At 40.6% G+C, this 25,220-nt stretch overlaps 1 protein-coding gene across 1 annotated transcript; it reads left to right on the forward strand.

Moving 5' to 3' along the window:
- The first annotated feature begins 344 nt into the window (after positions 1-344).
- On the forward strand, positions 345-23,570 carry anos1a (anosmin 1a). The gene is made up of 14 exons (XM_017456814.3): positions 345-646; positions 4,527-4,574; positions 12,786-12,848; positions 13,729-13,951; positions 14,939-15,123; positions 15,655-15,784; positions 16,650-16,858; positions 17,879-18,020; positions 18,716-18,826; positions 19,465-19,553; positions 19,932-20,103; positions 20,238-20,455; positions 21,495-21,639; positions 21,951-23,570. Exons 1-14 carry the CDS (start codon positions 467-469, stop codon positions 21,998-22,000), a joined length of 1,965 nt encoding a protein of 654 aa, XP_017312303.2. The 5' UTR covers positions 345-466; the 3' UTR covers positions 22,001-23,570.
- The last annotated feature ends 1,650 nt before the right edge of the window (positions 23,571-25,220 follow it).

Genomic DNA, 25,220 nt, shown 5'->3' on the forward strand with positions numbered 1-25,220 from the left:
AAAATCATAGAACTACTATCCTATATAAGTGCATTCTAATAGACATTTACATTTATTCATTTAGCAGACGCTTTTATCCAAAGCGACTTACAAATGAGAAAAGACAAGCAAATAGACATTAAATAATGATGCAACCTATAAAAGTCAATACTCAATACTCTTGCTTCATTTCCTGTAGTTTGTATTCTAACTTTTGTGTGGAAAGCGCCTGATCAGTTCCTGCGCGCGCACTAGCTTGTTTTCCGCGAGATTTGCCAGGCAAACACAAGCGGCACCTGAGAGCGCGCGCGTCTCCGCCAATCGCCTGTCAGTGTTCCTCGTTTTGACTCCGCCCCTTGCTCTCTGATTGAAGTTTTCTTCGTCCGTCTGCCTCGCGCAAATCCACTTTCACGCTCGTGGTGTGCGAACAGATATTTTGAGCGAAAGAGCAGCTTGGGGTTTTGTTTTTGTCTTTTCCCACAGAGAAATGCACATGATGGGCGCCGCCGTCCCGGTTCGGATTATTTTGGCGCTGATTTGCGGAGTTGCGCTGGGGAGGAAACAGGACTCGTCCTCGGATCTCAGCGGCATTTTTCGCGCAAGGTGCGCCGCCAGGTGCCTCAGCCTTCACAGCGCGCGCATCGCTCACGCGCCGACCCACTTTCAGGTAAAAGCCTGTGGTGAAAGCTTCTCTATTCTTCGACAAAGATACATATATTTTTAAAAGAAGAAGAAATAAAACTCTTATAGGTCTGTGTAGGTTAAAATAAAGCGAAACCTGTTTTAAAGTGTGTAAAGTAGCCGCTGTCAGTGTTTGTTGTTGTTGTTTTTCAGAGTGTCATTGAGAGTTTACAAGTACACATGAATTCCTATATCACAAGTTTCCTAAAAGAATAAATTGAATATTTAAACTAAAATATTATACCGTTTTATTTCCACTTTGCTCAAGCGTATATCTAGAAAGGTGCATACATGCTACTGTACCTTTTAAAGCTTTTGCTAAAAAATGTAAAAGAAAAAAATAATATATATTTTTTAAAGATGTACAATAATAATAATAATAATAATAATAATAATAATAAAAGGTGCACAGTTTACATATTAAGGGTTCGAGGAAAGGTAGTTTTCTGTCAAACAGCCAAATAACTGAATAACTTGGCTGTAAAGTTGGCATGATGCCAAACTTATGATTTATTTAAATATAGATAATTTCATTATTTATATCACAAAATTGTTGTTTTTAGGTCTGAAATGTGTTTCTTCTTTTTTTGTAGTATAGCTTGGATGCATGGTTACTTGTTTCTCTGTGTAGTTTTTGTCTTTCATTCACCCATCCACAGAGAGCGTTTTTATACAAGGGCAGGGTCACGGTGGATCCGGAGCCTATCCCGGGAATACCGGGATCGGGGCGGGAATACATTTTGGATGGGACGCCAGTCCATTACAGGGCACCGTATACACACTGATATTGACACGCTTAATTTAGAGTATCTGTGTAATGGCATGTTTTTGGGAGGTGGGAGGAAACCAGAGAACCCGGATGAAACCCACACGGACTGGGGGAGAACATGCGAAAATGTACACAAACAGTGAACCGAGCACAGGCTCAAACTGGGGATCTTGTCTGGATTTTTCAAAATGTAGTGCACAGAGCTGTACTCTTCATCACCAGAAGAATACTTGTACTCGTGCAAGGGTGTCTGAGCATCCATGTAGACTAACGATGTGTGCGTTTGTACGCTTGCTTTGTTATTGCGATTATGCCTGTACTCATCCCTTCTTCTGTAGCATAATCGTGAATGATGTCGTTTTCTATGAACAGCAGCTGCCCCACTAAAGAGCAGCCAGACTCATTTAGCATGCCCTTTTGAGTCTGTACAGGCTGGCGTGATTCAACACGGGGAGAATAACTGTGTATGCAATCTTTTCCATTCATTCTACAAATCCATACTATAATGTGTAGTAGCTCTATCCTTTAATCTTTGTGTTGGGAACTTGGCCCAGAGCCAAAGAAGGCAATCCTGCGTTGTGTTCCCGTATACCGAAAGAAGAAGAAAAAAAAACAACTTCTCGAAGCCAAAAGACGTTTCTCCAGAAGCGAGCACCCGTGATGTCATCCTGTCTGAGCCATCCTGTCTGAGAACACGCTCAGCGGAGGCCCATCACATCGGTGTCGCTTACCACACAAGCTTATCTGTTTGGTTCAGTGACCTAGGAAACGTTATCAAAAACGGACATGATGCTCATTGGGGAAGGGAAAAGAAAGGCCACTGTTCTTCAAACAACAGCCAGTGTTCTTAGAGAGGCCATCTGCGTTGTAGATCCCTCAGTGAATGCCTTTGATTTGCCAGTGACCGCAATCTACAGCACCCACTTCTGAAAAGCTCCCTCAGGATGATGAGAGCTATTTTGTCAATTATTTCCCTTTTTAGACAGACGATAGAAGGTGTGACCATGAAATTTTATTTGAATTGATGCGATGAGCCGCTGTCAAGGTCACAAAGGTTTCCAGGGTCACGCTGATCAGAGATTAAGGAAATGAGGCAAGCTTTTAAGGTGGCCTGTTTACCGCACATGCTGAGCCAGTTTAATCTCTAGCTAGAGATCTGATCCGAAAATGAGTCGTCTGATTTGACTTTACGCCACAGCGCCGTTCAACTCCCTAATCTGATTGGCAAGAAGGGGTTGATTTGTGAGCACAGGTTTATATGAGTGTGCTTGTTCAAACACATGAGCGTTTCTAAAGTAGCAGCTAACTGACGGAAGACACGTCACATAAATCACGTGTAATAATCAACGTTAAAAAAAACATGCTGTTATTTAACAAAGGAAACGTATGAGGATCGATCAATCCCTCCAAGATTTTGCGATCGCAGAAATGAACGAGCAAACTCCACAATATTCTGAGGCGCTGGCAGTTTTTCTGAACTACCGCAGATTTGGGCCAAGACATATCGTGTGACATCATCACAGCGCGCATTCAGCCAAAGCCTTCTTCGATTCACGTGCGTCGAACATGAGTACAGCTAAATGGTCTCATTTACCAACAAACATCACTGCAAAATTTCGCTAATTCAAGTAGTTTTCCCACAAAAAAAAAAAACCCCTCTGTAAATCGCATCACAAAGTTCGAAAAAAGAAGCAGGAAAATCAAGCCGTTTTGGCCACAACAATCACAGATAAACTCCGCTGATTGACATGGTGATGTTTTCTGCAAGGAGATGTTTATTTCACGTTTATGGAAGGAGTCTGAAGTATCCATACCCTTATGTCGGAGGTAAAGCTGCTCCTTGAAGTTTTTCTACACTTCAGGACAAGGACAGAACATCCCACATTTTGTGCGTTCTCTGTAATCTTACAAGCTGTTTTTAAATTTATTTATTTATTTTTAGTATTTTTAACTTTTAAGTGGGAAAAAGCGAACGTCTATAGCTACTATAGCTACTAAAATGTTTGTTATAACAGGAACGAGCATGTTTCACATTCCACACCATTAAATATACATATAAATGTGTGTTGTTCATTAATAAATAAAACAGAATTGTATTGCTGTGGTACAAGAAGAATGAAACATTTAAGGATGCTTAACCCCCTGTCATGTTTGAGCACTTCATTTACATAAATGGGAAAGAAACCAACGTTCAAATGATGTTACCGTGTAAGCTTATGAAATCTCGAAGCAAATTTCTGTTAAACTTCATATATAGCATGCATTCGGTGGAAAATATTTGTATGACGCTCATGGCACAAACACACGTGAACTACACCATGCTCCTGCCCGAGGCTTTGACTATTGATCCTGCTTCACTGGTCACAAAGGCTTCGTCTGGCTCTGCCCATGGCAGGTCCGATTAAAGATTCATGAGGAATGAAATCATTCACGTAGTGTATTTTACATTAATCGCTTATTCAGTGTACGCTGAAGAAATCGTTCTGTTGGAAACGTCAGAAGAGCTGTGTGTGTGTGTATGTGTGTATATATATATATATATATATATATATATATATATATATATATATATATATATATATATATATATATATAAGCTCCTTAAAGAAGCGTGTATTTGTGACGGTTCCTGACATGCTACGGACTATTATGGGATATAATATGCAAACAGACTGTGTGATAAGAAGAGGTTGTGAGAGGTTTACAGCATACGCACCTAGGTGACGGAGCAATTCAAAACGTTTCCTAGGTGAATGTTTGTCTTTGTAGGTGGATGTGGGTCAGGTTCGATTGGAGGTCAGGGTTACTCCGGTGACATGTTGTTGTGCATCGCAACGAACAACTTTTTATTATAGCGTACACTTTGACATGGACAATAACTTCCATTAGAAATGCTTAGCATATAAATGACCTGCTGTATTATTTATTTATTTAACAAAGCCTCTTTGTTTCTCCTGCCCAGTTTAACAGTAGCTCTAATCCCAGCTGTAGTTCCATGTTTCACATAAATCTAAATATGTTTTTTTTTTTTTCTTTCTCTTCCCTCCTAAATTGTTTACTTATAACAAGTTGTATCCCTCTCTCTTTCTCTCCACAGAGTAATGGATCCCTGGGCTGGTGTCATGGCCATAAGCAATGCGCAAAGGTAATTTTTGTCAAAATTACACAGCATTACGTTGCTGCTTGACACAAATCCAGCGCAGATCGGTCATTTTAAAATATCGGTGTGCTCACCCGCCTCCCGTAATGACATCATACATCATGCTGAGAGCGTTGTGGCGGTTCTTAGTGCGGACCATTATTCTTAGGTGCTTTAAACCTTAACACGAATGTGTGATATATTGGCTATGCTCCTGGAAAATTAATCAGTGTAAAATGAATGTGAGATTGAAAGACATGCCTAAAAATATGCACTCAAAAATATGTACTCACATTTTTATATATATATATATATATATATATATATATATATATATATATATATATATATATATATATATATATATATATATATATATATATATATATTCCAACAACAAAAGATCTATAAAAAACTACGCATCTATCAAACTACGCATCCTACATACAGACTGCAAAAATGTTTAAACTGTGTTTTTTACTAACACAATATTTCCGGTTATTAATAATTTGTTGTTTATGATGTTAGTTTCACTATAATTACATTACCTTATACATAAAGATTCCACATTTTGAAATTATAAGACAACGTCGGGCCTTAAGCAGAATCAATTAAATTCATGCCTTGTTTGTTTAGCTATTTAATCATTGAGAAGTTAATATTTAGTACAAACATTTTGCATCTTACTCCAGCTGTTCCTCTGCCGCTGCCTAAAAGTTCAAATCAGTTTCAGGCTTCCTCTATCTTAACATAAGGCCAACTTCCTTTTAGGATCAAATCACATTTATAATGATAACATAAACGAGAGCTCTGTCGCGAATCCTTCGGGTCCATTTTCTTAAACTGCGATGCACAAGTCGTACACCTGCTAAAAATCTTTAGTGCTGCTGCCGGCCTGTAATTCAACAGCTTTTATTACACGGTTCCAGGAATTCAGGGTGGGCGATGTCACAAACCTATCATATTACAATTCTGGAAGACATTTCCATGATGTATAAGATGCATCATAATATATAGGTATGCTAACAAACTGCCAGCAGTACAGTAGTGTTGCTCTGTGGAATTCTCCATTCTGATTAGTCCGTTAGTTCCAGCTATAAGGTAAATCACAGGTTCATACTAATGTGCTCATTCTAATATGATATTATATTGTTTCTATAGTAAACGCTTACTCATGGAACACTATGTGATTGTTTATATGGTTAATTGCACTGTGTTTTTGGAAGGAGTCTCCAGTGTCAATGCATAGTAACAGGCAGAACTAAAGCTGTAAAGTTTTCCTACACTCAGTAGTCTTGAGGGCTTCACAGTTTCTTGGTATCACGACAAACTGTTTTACTTTTATTGTCTTATTAATTTTAATAGAGAGAACAAAAGAGAGGCTGTTATAACATAGCTGTTGTGGATGTTATGGCTGAAAATGGATCAAAAGTCCAACATGCCTTTCTTTAACAAATAAAATATTCGAATAGTCACCCTGCGATGGATTGGCACCCTGTCCAGGGTGTACCCCGCCTTGTGCCCGATGCTCCCTGGGATAGGCTGCAGGTTTCCCGTGACCCTGAAGGAAGGATAAGTGGTATAGAAGATGGATGGATGGATGGATGGATGGATGGATGGATGGATGGATGGACATTTGAACAGTCGGAAAATGACAGTTTTATAAGAGGAATAAAACAGTTCAGGACGTTCTGTTATTGGAAGATAGTCAACTTTGGTCGATAGCCACATCACACCGCTCCGTCACTGATAATTTTCCAATAACAGCATGTCCTGGAGTGGTTTATGCCAGCTGGCTGTATGTTATCTTCAGCTTTATACTATAGCAGAGAGGTATAAAGCTGACAAGCTGCTCCTGCAGATTTTCCCCCGATTCTCATTATTATGCTGCTCATTTTAAAATATGGTGCGCCATCTCTCTCTCTCTCTCTCTCTCTCTCTCTCTCTCTCTCTCTCTCTCTCTCTCTCTCTCTCTCTCTCTCTTTGATGTATGGCACAAAGTCAGGTTTTTTTCTTCATTTTTCTCCATTTCACACATACATTTGCATACATTAAAGCAGAATCTAGTGCACATACATACAGTTCTTAAACAACAAACAACCCTCACATGTCTCACCAGCTGATCTAGGGTCAAGATCACTATAAAGAGGGGAGGAATGTGTCACCCGAGTCACATCCTCCTCTCGACTATAGCATGCTGCCTAAACAAACTGTCACTGGTGAGACATTTTGAGTTTTTTGGGGTTTTTTTTCCCTTTGTTGACGCACATGTTTTCCCACATCACTCCCCGGGTAGTCTCACAGAACAGCCAGAGGTTTGACCTCTCTCCTTCCATCCATGAAAACATTTGGCTGACTGTTCCACACATTTTCAGAGCCTTCTCCAGAGAGTCCCTTCTTGAATTCACTTTAAACCCAACCGATTCCTCTCTATTCATTCTAGCAGACGCTTATTGGTTTAGAGATCCATCAAGCGCAGATAAATAGACTATTAAAAGCCTGTGTGTCAGTAGTAACGGAGTTACCATTTGCCAGTAGGCCACGCTGCACCTAGGCTTAATTGCACTATTACCTCACGCAGCTCCTTCAGTTAGATAATTAAAAGGTCTCTTTTGCTAATTAGGAAGCGTTTTGCTCTTAAGAAGTGCAACTTAGAGAGTAATTCGTGAGCGAATGCAGAAGAATTGATTAAAAAAATTGAACCAGACTTATTTATGTGTCTCTGTCTGGAAGCTTTATGCTTGAGATTAGCTTCCCAGTATAACACAAGTAGGTTATAACGATATGCTAGAGGCACATCACATCTTCATAACCCCCCCCCCCCCCCCCCCTCTCTCTCTTTGTGTTCAGGTGTACCCAGTCTCTGAATGTCAATCACTCTGTTTAGAGCAGAATCCCACAACAGACACTCAAGACGGCTTGATTAAAGAATTTTTGACTTGGCAACATCGTCACGACACGCTGCGGGCGCTCCGCAAAGCAAAAAGTCGGCCTTTGTTCTTGTTACACTGTTTACTGTGTTGTCATCCTGAAGGCTCTTTGTATTTTGTGTCCAGAACACAAATAATCATCGAGGTGTTTACAAGCGAGCAGTATGTAGATCCAAACACAAAGTCGTTTACATCCGGGAGCTGTCAGTCACTTCACAACCAGGAAACAAAATAAAGAAAGGGAAAAAAAGTAAACAAGTAAGTAAGTAAGTAAATAAATAAATAAATAATCAAGGATGTTGACAATTGTAAATAAATAAATAGATAAATACATAAATAGATATCTGTACAAAATCAATAATTTAACAGCCAGAACTTAACTAAACTAATACAGAAAGAAAATAATCAGGCATAATCTACAACTACTACTACTACTACTAATAATAATAATAATAAATGACAACAATAATAATGTAAATAAATACATAAACACAGTTGTTTAAAAAAATCAATAATTTAACATCCAGAAAATAAATAAATAAGAAATAAACAAACAAAAAAAATGAATAAGGAAAACAACGTTAATAATAATAATAAATGACAACCATAATAATGGAAATAAATAAATAAATAAATAAATGCAGTTGTTTAAAATCAATAATTTAGCAACCAGAAAATAAATTAATAATAAACAAATTAACAAATGTATAAATAAAACATATTATTATTAATAATAATAATAATAACTACAACAATAATAATAATTATTATTTATACAATAAACATATTCTGAGGATCACTTACAGTATATTATGCACATTATGTGGTCATGTACTATCATATTAATTCACTGGAGCCATTGCCTCTTTTTATTTCTACCCAAAGAACACAGACTAGTCACACCATGTCAAAATGTAGATTTGTGTAATATCTCGAACGCTAAAACTTCAACGCTAAATGTCACTTTTCATCACTGAGCTGGCTGCTCCAAAGCACAGGGACACAATAGCAACACTTGAGCAGCACTCCAAAGGGATTAGCCTGCAGCCTGTGCGCCCAGAGAGTTGCCCATTTAAACGGCCTGTAGAGTCATTAACGGTACAAGAAAATCCCGTCGTCAATCTGCACTTCACTGAATGTCATTACATTTCTGCAACCTTTTAAGTACGCCATATTTAAATGTCAGCAGAATAATTAGTATACCATGAGAACACTCTAAGCTGCTGTGATTATGTCCACACATTCATTTGTGGCCACTCAGTGAATGAGAATCTCAGGAAAGCTAAACATGGCAAAGGGCCCGCTAATGTTAGGGCCTAGAAACTTTGTAAAGCAAATGCAGTTTGTTCAAATGGACAAACGTTGGCGTTCTGTTTCTCTCTCTCTCTCTCTCCCTCTCACACACACACACACACACACACACACGTGCACACATACACTTTGTCCTCTGGCATTAGCTGGGCATGTTCTCAAACCCTGGAGTGAAAGTCCTGCTCTTTACCTAGAGCTAGCATTATGCATGGACAGTGCTGATGTGGTTTGGTTCCTGCAGCAACTCGCGGTTCTAACAACCACCCAAGCCAGAACTGTCTCTGAACTGATTTGCCTTGTAGAGTCACGCTTGGCTAAAGTGCTAATTATATATCAGGGGTGGACAAATCATAAATTCATTAGCTAACCCACCAGGCAAGTAAAAGCTTCAGTGTACGGCCCAGCTCTGTTAGGATGGTTGTAGTAGTGTTGTTTTTTCCCCCGTTCTTTTCCCGGTTTTTAAACCTACTAGATAAAAAAATATAATAACCCAGACATGTACGTGTCCTAGACGCCTGGGTTGCATACATTTCACTCACAATTTGTCCAATACCCTGAAATTACAGTTACGTGTATTCGTTTGACGTTCACTTTAATCAAAAGCGACTCGCAAGTGAAGCAGAAGACAACACGAGCGACTTGATGTCACAGGAGCCGACAGAGAGAAAAAACCTAATTTGCCCCATTTGACCAGAAGCAAGTCGTAGGGATAAGAGCAAGGGTCTCAACTTGGCAGTCAGGGATGAAGCAGTCAAAAGAAGAAGCATTACAGTCTAAGAGGGAGAGGTGTGTTGATGCACGAAGGCATCTATTTAATCTCATCAAGGGATTGATTATTACATGATGAGTTGTATCTGAACACTGCAGGTGCAGAGTTATTTAAGGGTCCAGATCGTTAGCATGCTGTTGGAGTGACCGCTTTTATGTCTGTCTGCTGCTCTTAAATAACCTTTATTTTGCAGCGTGGAAAGGAATGCTCGATTTGTGCCTGAAATGGGGCGGAAAACTAACCGGCGCTGGGGTATAATACCAGTACGGCACATTCGGGATCGTTCGAGGGGATTAGCAGGGCCTCGCGTGAAAGCTTGGCACGAGCTAAAGGGTGGTTTTAGAAAGGTGATCACTGCACTCCTGTGTTTTTCAGGGCCAGTGGTTTTAATCCTCCAGGGCCACAGACTTGGCTCGGGTGCGTGTGATTAATAGCCAGGTCCTGTGGTTTTTCCCCACCGAATGTGGAATGCATCATATAAGGGTGATCTATTCAAGTTGAGAGAGCTGTTGAGTTAGCCGAGCGCTGCGCTGCTCAGAGTCTGACAGATTAGAATGTACTCCTGAATACACGGAGTCCATCGAGGCAGTGGTTTGCAGTGCGAAAGGTTTATGAATAGTGCAAAGCCTGGAGATTAAGTGTCTGCAGCTTGGCTGTAAACAAGTTCACTCTGAGAAGACAGATCAAACAAGGAACAGAGCAATAAAACCGAGCGTGTCTGCCATGGTGGCTAGATGGGTAAGGATTTGTAATGCTTGTTGGAGTGGACAAATGATAAATTCATTAGCAAGTCCACCCCGGTGTGAAAGCCCCAGTGTGCAGCCCAGTCTCATGTTTTGCCTGGAAATCAAACGGACTAGGCTAAAGAGTGGTAGCAGAATGTAATCACATACAGCCACGTAGGTTCCCAGGTTAAGCGCATTAATACAGAGTAAAGGAAATGATCATAGAGCAGATCATGTTTGCGCCCTGTTCAAAAAGTCATCGAGTGAGCTGTGGTGTTTTGGCTTCACATCGCTCGTTAAAAGATTGTATGAGTCTGGCTCGTGTCGTTATTTTTTCCTAATGTTTAACCCGTGAGGTGATTGGAGAGTTATACTTTCAAGGTGCGTCATGTCACTATAAAGTGTGTTAAGTTTAAACATGCGTAACAAATTAAAGCTTTTATTTATTTATTTTTGTCAGTCAATAAGGAGCAGATTTTCCTTCTCTGGTTAATGGAAGGTTCTTGTCCTCTAAACAGCTACAAATTAAAAGCAGTTCCCAAAATCTGCATGTGCCAGGCTACTGATTTTTCCACCAATGAGTATCGATCTCTTATGCTGATTTGTAAGTGTAGATTATGCACTCTTTTATGTATTCATCGTCCAAGTATTCATGTATTCATCATCCACCATCATTTAAAGCCCACTCCAGATGAGCAGTTACTGAATGGGCAAAAACGTTGAATACTTACCTGCCTTTTACAGGCAGTGATGGATATAATGATTGAAACCCATTTAAATAGCTACCAGAGAACTACCTATGTTTATGAGGGGAGTGTACATGGGAATCATAGGCAGGGTGCAGGATCTTCCACCAGCGTGCTGAGGGTGTTTGGGGTGATTAGTGTGCGCTCGCCTCGGGCCTTTTTCAGCAGGTTCCTAGCCACAATGTGCTCCATAAAACAGGCTAGTCCTGCTCGCTTTCAGTACCCCTTAGCCTCGCTGCCATTATTCATAGTTTCCGACAACCTGCTCACGCGCCCTTTTAAACGTCTTCCTTCTGAGATAAACGGCTTTTCCCATTCTCGTTCGGAAAAAGTTTGGCCCCAGATAGTCCTCTGAGCAGCCACACGTACTAAAGTGATCACAGATGATACTCAAAACAGCCGCTGTTGTATTTAATAAGGAACTAAATTTATATACTGTATCACCTTTCACACATTAAAATGCAGCTCAGCGTGCTTTAAAAAACGAGTGTGTAAGAGAAAATAGAGAAAATAAAAATGTAATAGACATTCTTAGAATCAATAATTCTCAAATATAAGATTAATTTCATCCATCCGTCTTCTATGCTGCTTATCCTACTGGGTCACAGGGAACCTGGAGTCTATCCCAGGGAGCATCGGGCACAAGGCGGGGTACACCCTCGACGGGGTGCCAATACATCGCAGGGCACAATCACATACACACTCACACACCCATTCATACACTACAGAAACCGAGTACCCGGAGGAAACCCCCGCAGCACCGGGAGAGCATGCAAACTCCGCACACACAGGGCCGAGGCAGGAATTGAACCCTCGACCCTGAAGGTGTAAGGAGAACGTGCTAACCACTAAACCACCGTGCGCCCCGTAAGACTGAATGAATAATAAAATAAATACAGATGGTAAATTGGATAAAGCAGTTAAACAGCCAATGGTTAACATTTTAAATGATAAATATGCAAGACTACATGACTAATGGTGAATATTTTAAATTATAATATATATTGTTTTAAAGTTAAATGACTAATGGTTAATGTTATGATGATAAATGTAATATTTCATAATGATAAATATGTTAGGTTTTAAGGTTAGGTGGAGAATTGTTAATGTTTTGAATCATAAATATAAGTGCAATTAAATATGTTCCCACAGTGTGCAAACAGATTGCTAAAGCATGAATGTGAAACTCTAGTCAGCATAAACCATACTGCATAATTAACTAAGGGAACTTTTTGATAACAATTAAAACCTAATTAGTTGTGCATCCCTGCTATTTTCGCTCTCCCTTTAAGCACAGTGTTATGTCAAAGTGACCGGCATGTCTCATTACTACAGCATGAAATTGGAAATGCGAATTCCCCCGAGGCGCGCAGACCCCTGCTCGCTCATGCAGAAGGAGAAGTGTGTTCCTCTTGGGGTGACTGGATAGAGGACACCGGAGACGAGGCCAAGAGAGGCGAGCGAGAGAGAGAGAAAGCAGAATGTCAAGGCGTATTACTGGGACAAGAATAAAGAGTACATTTGCATTGCTAAATGTAAATGTCAAATGTTGCTAAGGGCTCAAGCGCAGGGTTTTCTTTCTTTCGTGTCACCTCGGAGAGGAACAGAAAGCAAATCGGGACTAAACAGTTTACAGGCACACAACAGCGCCACAATGTTTTGCCAGTTAAATGGGTGGCTTTTCTATAAAAACTGCTGGTGGTAAACTAATCTAACGCTCTCATGTCTGTACGCAGTGCCTGGAGCCGTGCAAAGAATCTTGGGAACAGAGGGACGGATCCTGTCGAGCGCCATGCGAGGTACTGGCTACAGAATTCCTCACGTTTTCACAGGTCGCTCTTAGTCTACACTTAGTAAGCAGAATACAACCGTGGTCTGATTCAGCACGGCTGACACTGGTGCTGTGGTTATCTAAATACTGCTGATTGTCAATTGTTCTTTCTGATGGACCCTAAATTAACTTCCTTTTATTAAACTCCGATTTTTTTTTTCTCCCTTTCATACAGAGTTCAATTGACATTGTGTATCCTGTAATTGTTCTAAATGTGTGTGTGTGACTTTCCTGTATAATATGTAATGATTTTGGCGAAGCAGTGTTTCTCCTTTCCTGTTACATGATTCATAAAATCACAAGAACAATGGGATTTTCAAACATCTTGAGATCTGCATCCGTGCCAACGACTTCATCCAGCTTGACTGTTTTTATATATTAATAACACATGCGGTACCAGTTCGACTCTGGTCATAGATTTACTGCCAAAAAGATAGAATACTGTTAGTACCATAGACCTTGTGCTTGCTTAATAATTCAACGCTCAGGCTACTTATAAATGCATGGCACGCCAAACCTACAAATAGCCAGAAACAAATACAAAGGTCAGTATTTATTTATTTTTTTTTCTAGAATGATGTAATGATATGTCAAATTTAGTAATCATCCTTTCCTGGCTATAAAGGTTTGCCCATTTCTTTTACACCAGTTCTCCTAAATCATAAATGAAACTTATTTTTACTGGCCACGATTTTGCCTAAATGGCTAAATAGAGACGTTCCCGGACATGAACTCTGTAATATTAATTCCTGCGTTAAAATGCCGAATAAAAGGTCACCAGTGCTGCGTGTTAAAAGCAAATATATGTGATTGTGCTGACACAGTTTCCTGTGTCCTCTTTGTCCCAGCACGCGTTTGCCAAGCGTCATGGCGAGTGCGTGACAAGCTGTGAGTTCCTGCGTTCTGTAATGGTGCTGAAACAGGGCGAGTGTCCGGCTCCAGAACGAGCCAGCGGATTCGCAGCCGCCTGTGTGGAGAGCTGTGAGGAGGACAACGAGTGCCCGGGACACAAAAAGTGCTGCGCCAATGGCTGTGGGCACACGTGCCAACCACCCAGAAACCTCTACAGAGGTATAACACGACAAAGCCAATCCAGTAACGTCATTCATCACATATTCCTCAAACGCAAATTCGTCCTGTATATAAATAATTAGGTGGTGCCACTCCAGGAGGTCCCCAGACACCTCCGCTCACTCCTGCCAACCCATGGTTTAAAAAGCTGGATTTCTGCTTGGCACTAGTTGGGGGGAAAAAACCCCAACAACACAAGAGAAAGTAAAAGCACCGACACAAAGTAATGACTCTTTATCCTTTATTCAGAAACACGAACAGGTCCGGCTGCAAGGCAGTTCACAGGTCTATGTTAATGCGCTTATTATAATACATTATCATTTCTATTGTAACAACTAACCCAGGGAACCCAGTAGGGTGGATGCTTCATAAACTGATTTAAAAAAAAAAAAAAAAGGAAATATGATGATATGGCATGGTTTCTTTGAGAAGATGTTCATTTAATATTTTTGGACGGAGTCTACAGTGTCAGGGCTTTGCAACAGTCAGAGATAAAGCTGTAACTAAAGTTTACTGACACAGGGAAATGTGCACCACGGAGGGCTTTGTGGTTTCTCAGTAACATGACAAACTGCTCCCCCCCACTTATTAACTTCAAGACAGCACAAAAGAGAGAGTAGAACGCGAAGGACTGTTTATAGTCATGGACATATAAGGTAGAATAAATTTGGTAGAATAAATGTTATGTCAACAATAAACCGATTTAAAAAGTTCAGTGTGTTTTTTTTTGTATATAAAAAATGGTATAGAGAAATAAAGCACTTCAGGGCATGCTGTTATTGGACAATAATCAACTTTGGTGGGGTAACAGCAATTCTGCCTAATGTCAGGCAGACCGTCACACCACCAACTACTTAATCTAACTAATCGTCCAGTCGAATAATCCCACGGAACTGCCCAGAGGAGGGTTTTCACATAAGCGTACCTTTATAAATTATTATTTATTAACTTGATAATGACCTGATATTGATGTTCCTTGCTGACCAGGTGCTCCACTGAAGCCCAGGAAGGAGCTAGTGTTTGAGGAGATGCCGTCTGGTGTGTTAGAGGTGCGCTGGTCCTCCAAGTTCAACGTGTCGGCTGAGCCAGTGCTGAACGTGCTGCAGAGGCGCTGGAACTATGGCATCCACCCAAGCGAGGACGGCGCGACTGATTGGGAAGTGGTAGCACAGGTGTGTGTGTGTGTGTGTGTGTGTGTGTGTGTGTGTGTGTGTGTGTATTTGTACGTCCATATGAGCCAAGGACGGATATGAACATGCTCACTGTGCTTAGATTCGAAGGAGCAAATACAGTTCCATCCTTTGAGCCAAACACTCACCTACTATTATGTATTATGTGTTTTCTGTCTATTCTAGCAAGTTCTTTGAATCCAGTGTAAACGTAGCCTCAAAGGTACACAACGGTGGTCCTTAAGACTCAATTGTGTACTTTTTACACAATTGAGTTTTAAAGCCACGACATTTACATTCCCACATGAAAATGTTTTGTAGAACTCTGCACCTGGAAAGGTATGTTTTGGTAGCTGTTTTCATGTAGATCCACTATCCTTTCATCCACCCGTCTATTCATTGATTTGATCTATGCGTTCTTTCTTGAAATAAGTCATTCTTGTTTTGTTTTGGGGGTTTTTTTTCCTCACAAATCCACCATCATGTTGTACCTTCTGTTTTATTTTTGTACTGAATCCTGTGTTTTTGATGTAGACCTCAGAGGAGCGTGTCTGGCTGGCTGATATACGCCCAGGTCGTTGGTACCAGTTCAGAGTAGCAGCAGTCAACGTACACGGAACAAGAGGATACACCACCCCCAGCAGACACTTCAGAGCCTCTAAAGGTAAAGCGAGTTAAGTCTAATCATGTTAAAGGAACAGTTATATGCTTTTTCAACCTAATCTCCGTCCACACCATGTGCAGTTACCACTGACAAAAATCTTTTCCTGGACTGAGAAAATAACTGAAAACCAGTGCACTGAAAACTATGAATTATAAATGAAGCCTAAGGGTAGGTGTTGGGAAAAAAAAAAAAAAAACATGGTTGTGTTACACAAACTCAAACCTATAACTGTTAACAATAAGAGTAACGCTCTTAGGGTGAGATACTGTAGACATGAAAGAAAGAAAGTTTTTTCCAACTTCACAGCCTACTGGAGCAATTCAGTCGAAAGTCATTTCCGCTCCTTACGCTATGCGAGCGATCACATGGACGTGTTTATTTGTATAAGCGCGTTTAACAATAGGCATTGTCACAACGCAGCCTTTGAGAAATCCGGGTGTAGATTCAGATCCCTAATGAGCAAGTCAAAAAGACGGGGGAAAAAACCTCCCTGAGACAATATGAGGAAGCAGAGCAACCCGACTTAAAAAAGAAACTCCTTCTCTTCTAGTGATACTTGATTGTGGGATTATGAGTCTTTACAGTATAAAGGTGCAGAAGAGTAAAGACAGTATGTTGAAAGGGTGATCACTGCATGTAAATATGCTTAAAGGTGTGCTTAGACTTCTATGATAGTTCCATGAGAGTTCGGAGTAAAGAGATGCAGTAGATATAGATTAGGTTGAATAACGTGGTATATATTTCGACAACTTACAGTATGTAATGCATCCAGGTCTTGTGAAAAACACTCTCAAGGAGGAAGAGTGTCAGAGCGAACATTACGCTCGCTCTCATAACTAACCGTCTTGTCATTTGACCCTTACAGATCCGTCCCCACCCCCAGAGCCCTCTGACCTACAGGTCAGTCACGTGACCTTTGGATCGGACAGGTCAGTATCAGTGCGTGTGAGCTGGGTGTCTCCAGCAGACCCAGATGTCCCGGTGCACCACTACAAACTGTCCTGGAGCATGATGCTCAGTGAAGGAGGGTACACGATGGCATCCAAACTCAAGAAGAGAAAGACTATCAGTGGGGTAATTCGTACTCACCTTCCTTCCATTCTTATTTTCGATTCATCGTCTCTCTCTCTATTCCGCAAGTCTGGCGTAAATCCATCCCCGGCGACCACAGCTCCACCCCCCGCTCCCCCCTCTTTTTTTTTTTCTTTCTCATTCAACGAGCCACAACAAATGAAGTATAACAGTGCAAAGAGGCGTAAGATAAACAACTCGTGGGTTTGCCTTTGATCATGCAAAGCCTTAAATTGGATGCCAGGACGGTATCACATTGCATCAAACCCACTGACTAAAGGCCGCACTTCACGAGTCTGTCCGGCGCACAGCCAAAAACATCATATTAATTCTCATTGCGTTTGAGAGTGGGAAATCTCTTAATAACAACCAAATTGTTTTCCTTTGAGTGAGATCATTTTCAAGGAGTTTGTTTTTTTTTCTCTCCCCCTCCCCACCCCTCTCCCAGCAACGTTGGCGATGGCAGCAGCGATGTTTGTGTTTTATGTACATGCTGCATTTTTTAAAAGAAGGTTTGCGGGGGGATTGTTGACATTTTCTTGTTAAACGAAATTTTTCTTAATAACCACTGGATGAACTGGGACACATCAAAACCGTGGTTTAATAGGAAAACCTCCCGCGCTGCATTTGAAGATTCTATTACAAAAGGAAAATGATGCAATTAGGTTTACCAAGGCCATACCGGAATACCACATACAAATACGAATTACATCATACTGACACATAAAATACTCATCGATGATCAAAATGTAGTTCCTAAAAATAACTTTGTTTACTTTTACACTTCAGGAAAAAATATATGTATGTATGTATGTATGTATGTATGTATGTATGTATGTATGTATGTATGTGTATATGTGTATATGTATATGAATTCAATACATTGTGTATTTAGCCAGTGTGTATAATAATGGTTCACCCTAAGAAGTCTGATTGTTCTGTCTTATAGCAGTGATCCCATCCCAGCAGCTCACTTTGTGTGTGTGTGTGTGTGTGTGTGTGTGTGTGTGTGTGTGTGTGTAGGATTCTGACTCGGTGGAGCTGGAGGGTTTGAGGGAGGACAGGAGTTACACAGTGGAGCTCCAGTCCGTGTCATATTGGGAGCAGCTTCCTCTCAAGAGTTCCAAGGCTATCCTGCGCTTCTCAACACAGCAAACAAAAACCGGTGCGTGACTCACGTAGACACGTATTTCAAGAATTATAAATGGCATTACGGCTTGCTAAGTGTAGACATCAGAAGAGGTGCCAACATTCGTGGCATTTACTGTTTTTCGACCCCTTGTGGATATGGGACACATCTGAAACTCATGCATTTTCTGCTTTTTATACAGACCGAACGCAAGTCAAATTTGCCTGGTATAAAAGATGACGTTTGCTTCTGGTAGCATTTACTTTTTCTTCGTGCAGAGAATGTTTCTGAGAAATTTGACCTGCGAAGTCCCAAGCCTCGGTCTTGCGAGCCAGTAGAAATCAAGTGACTTTTTTTGGTTGGTACAATAAAATGGAGAAGCTGTTTATTCCTTCTGTTGCTTGGTGCACATCTGAAAAAACATAGCCTTCTCGTTCGCCAGCGTACACTATGGTTTTTGCGGTAAAATTCAGCTTTTTCTGCTTTCTGACTCCTAGGATTTTCTTGTTAGCAATGTTGGCGCCTTTTATGTAGTTCTTGCGGATCTGGTTTTCTTTGCTGATGCACAAGTCTTTCATAAATGATACTCTCTGTAACAAGGTGAATAACATGAATAGAAGAAATACTTCTTTTTTTTTTTTTTTTTTTTTTTTGTCAATGTGTTTTAATCTCTCATTACCTTTATCATATGCATTATATTCAAAGTTGTCATTTTCTACTTTTAATATCAGAAACCACAGCCAGCCCTGTGCTTCAGAAAGGTCAGTCGGACCTTCTGGATGTGGGCACGCCGTTCTACCAGGACGGACAACTCCAGGTTCGAGTCTACTGGAAGAAACGAGGTAAGAAAAAAAAAAGTGATGAAAGGCATTTTCATCAGTCCAGGTCTACAGGGGGAAAAACCCTGCAGCGATTTTTGAAAAGGCCGCTACCTCAAAGCACAGTTCTGCCTTTGTGTAAACAAACTGCTTATCATAAAGTTAAGGATCAGGATTAAAGGAAGAACAATGGCTGCCTCTGCACTCGGTACAGAAGTCTATTCAAATCAGTGTCCTCTTTATCATGTGCTAACATGACCGTCTCTACTTAGAAAGAAAAAGCGCAGGATTGTGAATGATGTAAAACTGACCCAGGAGAGTGTGGTGTCTTTTTAATCTCATCCTTTTATGTACTGAAAAAAAGAGCCTGCATTGTATACTGATCCAAGGACAGAGTTCATAAATCATTTTTTTTTTTTTTTTATAAACAACTGCACACTTGTCCACAATTTAAATCCAGGCATGAGCTTTCTAATGGATGAGAAACAGATTTGTGAAGTCTTATCACTCTGGTACATTATCAAGATGGCTGCAGTGATAGTATAAAGAATGAGACACATAGTATATTCAGTATATATGATACATATGTTCGGAATTTGGTTCTGTCGAGTACAAGTTTACTTCTCGTCAAGGCTAAAGCCACTGTGTCTTTTCTTTATCAGACCCGAACGCGAGTCGTTACCGCGTGCAGTGGTTCCCAGAGATTTGTTCTCATAATGGAACCCGAGTCCAAGAGAAGCTCATTACACAGGTAGCGTCTCAATTTGTCTTACCTCACAGGTATGGGGGGGGTGTAACCTGACAGGAATTCAACTCCAAGACAAATTACTCCAGGAAACAACAGTTGATCACTGCTAGTGAAAAACACTGAAGGGGAAAATCTCACCTGCATCAATCACCAAGAGCTCCATTTAGCAAACTGAATAAAAAAACATTTATAACCTATAGCAGTAGTCTTGAATTGCAAAATTAGAATACATGTCTTCATGTATTAGCAAGGCTTTTTTGAATATTAGAAACAATCTTTTTTTTTCAGATTTAAGCATGTTAAGATAGATCTAAACTGTACTGTGATTTTTTTGCTGCATGTTTTGGGTTTGATGAATATTTTATTTGTTGTGTTGTGTAGGAGAATTACGCCAGCTTACCTAGTCTACAGTTTTCCTGCAAGTATAAAGTGATCATCCAGGCTGTTGGGTCCAAGAGCCGAGCACAGGCAGAGAGCACCACTTTCTTCACCCCACCATGTGCAGCCATTCAAGGGAAGAGCTCCAAACCCATTACATGCCCTGGAGATCCTGGTAGGTCGCCATTACTAGATACATTCACGACATGAAGAAGATAAATTGTCCAAAATTTTAAGTTAATAATGATTCGGCACACATTCAGGTGCTTTATCTTTTCTATCCACTGTAATTTGTTTTTCGCCTTTTAGTTGCTCCTGCAAAAGTCCAGGCAAGGGCAGAGAACCTCACTGCAGCCTTCTCGGTGCATGACAGCAACGTGACGGCTTTGTTCTCATGGGTGGTAGCCGTAACCCGACCCCCTCAGCAGGTCACCGGTTACCAAGTCACCTGGGCGGACGTCACAGCTGAGAGACCCAAAACCAACCAGGCCAACAGCCTCATCTCTCAGTCTCAGATCCTCCCTCCAGTGAGTCCGTAATCCAGTGATACTTGACAGCTTCCTCACTTTGCCACCAAATGGGTTTTGCCACACTGTCTTTGTCATATCTAGAGGCGTCTACAAAAACCCGGGCTGCTTGTTAAACAACCAGAACTGCAGAGTGATGTATTTTTATTTGTTTGGTTCGCAAGTTGGTTGCAGCACGAAACACTTTGTTTCTATTGATTCAGGAGGTCTGACACTGCTTTAGGCTGCTTTCTCAACCACCAGCGCACATTTTACGTGTAATCCTATGGGAAGCAACCGCAAGGCAAACAGAATGCAGCTGGTGTAAAAAATAAATAAATAAATAAATAAATAAGTGCTGCCGTATGCATTTATTTGGGCACAGTGGAGCATCCAAAGCTGCAAAAATTCAACTTTTTTGAAAAGTGAGGTCAAATACTTTTTATCTCTCGAACAAGGAGGCCATATCTCCGGGGACAAGCAAGTGAAACCAACATGGATGATTAATTTTTTTCTGGTGCAGAAAAAAACATTTTTTGTGAGTGAGCAAATATAAGGAGATACAACACGTTGAAAATATTTCACTACCAATGTTTAAAAATTGCAGTGTACACAGTGTGATGCCCCTTATTTACTCTGGCTGCATAAGTCACACAAGCAGCACACATTGTCTTGATTTTCTGCCTAAAACAAAGTCAATGTTATTTTAATCATTATTAGTGATAATAATAGATCTAGGTAAAAAGCTAGGCTAGTGGGAAAGCAGCATTCGTTTCTTTGATTAGAGCATACATACAGTATGTATCTCACAGTGCCAGATTGTTGTACTGTGTACTATTTGTGTTGCCACTCTTTGCTGGTTCACATATGCCAATCGCGTCCAGGAAGTAATGCTTGTTGCCATGTTTGAAAAGACACATAATGAAATGTTTGCAAGCAAGTGTCCTACCTGTGCCAGTTAAGCTGCAGCAAGAGAAAATATTGGCTCCAGTCAGCCTTGGATAGTTCACATGTTCTGTATTCACACTCTGTCCACCCTCTCTCTGTGTTTTTTCTCTAGGAAAGAAAAGTTCTGGTTGTCTCCGGCTTGCAGATGGCATCTCTCTACAGGCTGGAGGTGGGAGTGATCACCGCTGGAGGTCAGGGCCCGACAACATTCAGAACTTTCCAGACTCCAGGCCATGCCAGGCCTGTCCTACACTACAGTAAGGACCTCGTTTCTATGTCAGCTCATGGTTGTTTCTACACCGTGATGGTCTGTGGGTGTGTGAAATGAATGACTTCTTCTTTGACAAGTCGTTTTAATAACAGTGTCTGAAACGGTTCTTTATTAAAGTCTTCATATCATGCCACAGGGACAGAGATGACGAAGTTCATCTGAAAGGGATTGAATCCTTAAACAGCTCAGCCTTCAGATATCAAGAGAAACCCTGTGCACAGATGTGTTTTTCTTTCTTCTTCTTCTTCTTCCTAATCAATTAACCGAACGCCCGCTCTGTCTCGTCCATATCTGTAGAACCCAAGGTGAAAAAGCACCATTTGAGGTCAGTCATTGAACAGCACTGAAGCTCACACTGGAACGTACCATCTTAAACCCCCCCTGAACCCAGCTCCTCAGGAACACAAAGAACAGAAAGAACCAAAGAACATTGAGCAGATCATTCACTGAGAGGATCAGAAAACATCTGGCTCTGGGAGAGTCAGGAGAAGGAAATTGTGAAAGCGATTACTCGATCCCAGACGTTCTCGACGAAGGATTTCCATCCACCAGAGAGCCAGAAAGAAGAAAAAGAAAGGACGGTGATGAAAACAAAACACAGCAACTGGTGGGGAAAAAAAATTGTAACGTAATGATCATAAATGGATATGCAACTACAACCTGAGTGAGTTTTACATTGTTTTTGTTTGTTTGTTTGTTTGTTTGTTTGAAAAATTATCCCTTGTTATGTTCCCTTTCTTTCAATGGCACTTAACCGACAAAGCAGACTGACTGTTAACCTTCAGCCCTGCATAACCTGTGTTAAAAAAAAAAAAAAAAAAAAAAAGTGTCTGCAAGTCCCGTGTTGCATGTGGTGAGAAGTTTTGCTTTGACCCATAAATGAAGTTAACTCGTAAAGTGGTGTGCGACTGCATGTTATATTTACCCCCCCATCATGACTCCCTGATTTGTGGGCATGCACCTTTTACTATGTGTCAAATTACAGTTATAGAAATTGCGATTCATATTCACTGTGCTGATTATCAATTCTGTGTGAGTTCCTTGTAAGTGCAATAGGGTTGTTACGGTTTCATTGTTCACAAGGTATATTTTTAAAAATATTATTTAAAATAAGAATTTTTTTGGGGGGGAGGGGGGCTCAGTGCACCACTTCTCCTTGCAGCCTTTCATTTTATAACAACGTGATAATTACGGATATTTGAGACACTTGTACAAGTAGTTCCTTTCCATTCTCATCACCGGCTTGCGTTTAGTGTTAAAATACTCTATTAGTGCCGTGTAGGGCTGGGCGATATGACAAAAATATCATATCACGATACTTAAGGACATTTCTCCGATCCATTCAGTTATATTTAATTTCTAATTATTAAAAACGTAAAAAAAAAAAACATACTCACGATATCTCAGAAAATTGTTTCACGAAATCATTTAGCATGATATCGATATTACATCGGTAATATCGCCCAGCCCTAGTACCGTGATACCATGATATATATATAATTATTTTTTTTTGCCTACGTTATCATACCATGCAAATTTCAAACCGTAACACCCCTAAAGCGCAAAAAAAAAAGAAAAAAAGTGTGTTTTCCGTGTGCTTCTCATGCTGTGGGATTTTATCTGTTGTGTAATTCTTGTATATACTTCATGTCCTTATTTATTTGTATGTGTATTTGCTACAACTGTGTAATATTGGTGTGTGTATATGTATGTATGTATGTATGTATGTATGTGTGTGTGTGTCTCTTGTGCATGTGAGAGAGAGAAAGAGAGAGTGAGAATGTATCGTGTATTCCTCCCATCATAAAGATCCTCATGAGGAGTTTTGTATAAAATAGATTTGTAAATTCCCATGGATTTAAAAAGTGTACTGTACATATTTTTTATTATTAAAAAAAAAAAAATCCCCACACCCTATCCGTATTGTCCCTCGGCAGATATTATTGCTTTTTATTGAAAGTGATACAAGCGATGAACTGAAATGCTTTCACTTGACTAACGTCTATTAAAAAAAAAAAAAAAAAAAAAAGTTCCTTACACCTGGAATCCATAACCCATCAGAACAGTGTTCGGAATTGGCACACGGAGATACTGCATTCTTCAACGATAAAGGCAAGCCGTCGTTCCAAGCCAAGCTAAAATCCCACCATGGCTAACACATTGCGCTATCTGTTCTCTATATAATGATCTCACTTGGGTTACACACACACACAAGGGAGAAGTGCTCTGTTAGAGCCTGCTCATTCTCCTGGTTTCTATTTGCAGAGTATGTGTGTGTGTGTGTGTGTGTGTGTGTGTGTGTGTGTGTGTGTGTGTGTGTGTGTGTGTGTGTGCAAACACAGCAGTGGCAAATCTCCTGGGACACGTGTGTGTGTGTGTGTGTGTGTGTGAGAGAGAGAGAGAGAGAGAGAGAGAGAGAGACTACACATGTATAGACACCTGGGGCTTCACTAGTCAAGCCTGTGGCTTCTTTTCATTACGGTTCATGTGTACATGTGTGTTTACACCAGTATGCATTTCTTTCTTCAAGCCCTGAGCTTTAACAGTGTAATTAGGATTTCTCTGGAGGTGTCTGTGTGCTGCAAGTGTGTGCATGTGTCACTCTATACAGCACCCTGGCTAAAATCAGTCTATTGTTTCCACCCGATCGCAGTGGCCGGTTTACACGCGATCTGAAAATCCTCAACGTGATTCTTTGATATAAAGCAATAACAGCACAGACGCAATCAAATGCCTTCCCCACATGATGGATATGGTCTTATGATGGATATTACACATGGTTTGAGCAGATCGTATGGCTTCCATATGGAGTGCATGGGGTGTGTGTGTGTGTGTGTGTGTGTGTGTGTGTGTGTGTTTTGAGCATGGACTGATATTCTGATTAATTTATTGCCCATGTTTCTGCTATAAGCGATGTTTTATGGCTGAGGGAAACTTATCTGACTCGGATCTCCGAGGGAGTGTCTCGAAAAGTGCTGAACGAAAACAACTTTAGATTTGCACAGAAAGGGCGTGAGTCTAACCCGAAGACCGCTACCTCAGAATTTTCCGTAATTCCCGTAGGAATGCAATTTAAAATCCAAGGGTCTCATCTTATTATAGTATTATAGGAAAACTGATAGAGAAGTGCATTACTAATCTCGATACAAATCACCATCTTGGCACATTGAGCTTCAATCTGACAGCACAGCTTCTAACATGTTATTCGAATGTAAGGCCTAAGTGTGTATATGATTAATTGGGCTAAAATGGAGAATGATTTTAAACAGATGCACTTCACGGCGCTCCGGAGTGAGCCGAGAGTGCATTAGAGAGAGGAATGGTACAGCTGGGAGTGTGCAGTTCTCCTCTCTTCTCGGTGAGGTGTCAAACCATATGCCTGGATTTATTAGCATCCAGAGAGAGAGAGAGAGAGAGAAAGAGAGAGAGAGAGAGAGAGGGCCTGACTGGTTCAAACATGTTTATGATGCTCTAGAGAAAGCAGGGTGGGGGGAAGTGAGAGAAAGAGATTTGCAAAGAAAGAGAGAGACAGAGTGAGAATAGATGTTCTCTGGATGAAAAATTGGG

The sequence above is a fragment of the Ictalurus punctatus genome, chromosome 26 (genome assembly GCF_001660625.3).
Source record: "Ictalurus punctatus breed USDA103 chromosome 26, Coco_2.0, whole genome shotgun sequence".
Lineage (NCBI taxonomy): Eukaryota > Metazoa > Chordata > Actinopteri > Siluriformes > Ictaluridae > Ictalurus > Ictalurus punctatus.

Coding starts and splice junctions, on each gene's coding strand:
- anos1a (XM_017456814.3), top strand. CDS start 467: ATGCACATGATGGGCGCCGCCGTCCCGGTTCGGATTATTTTGGCGCTG. Junction 15,785..16,649: donor ACACTTCAGAGCCTCTAAAG/GTAAAGCGAGTT, acceptor TGACCCTTACAG/ATCCGTCCCCACCCCCAGAG. Junction 16,859..17,878: donor AGAGAAAGACTATCAGTGGG/GTAATTCGTACT, acceptor GTGTGTGTGTAG/GATTCTGACTCGGTGGAGCT.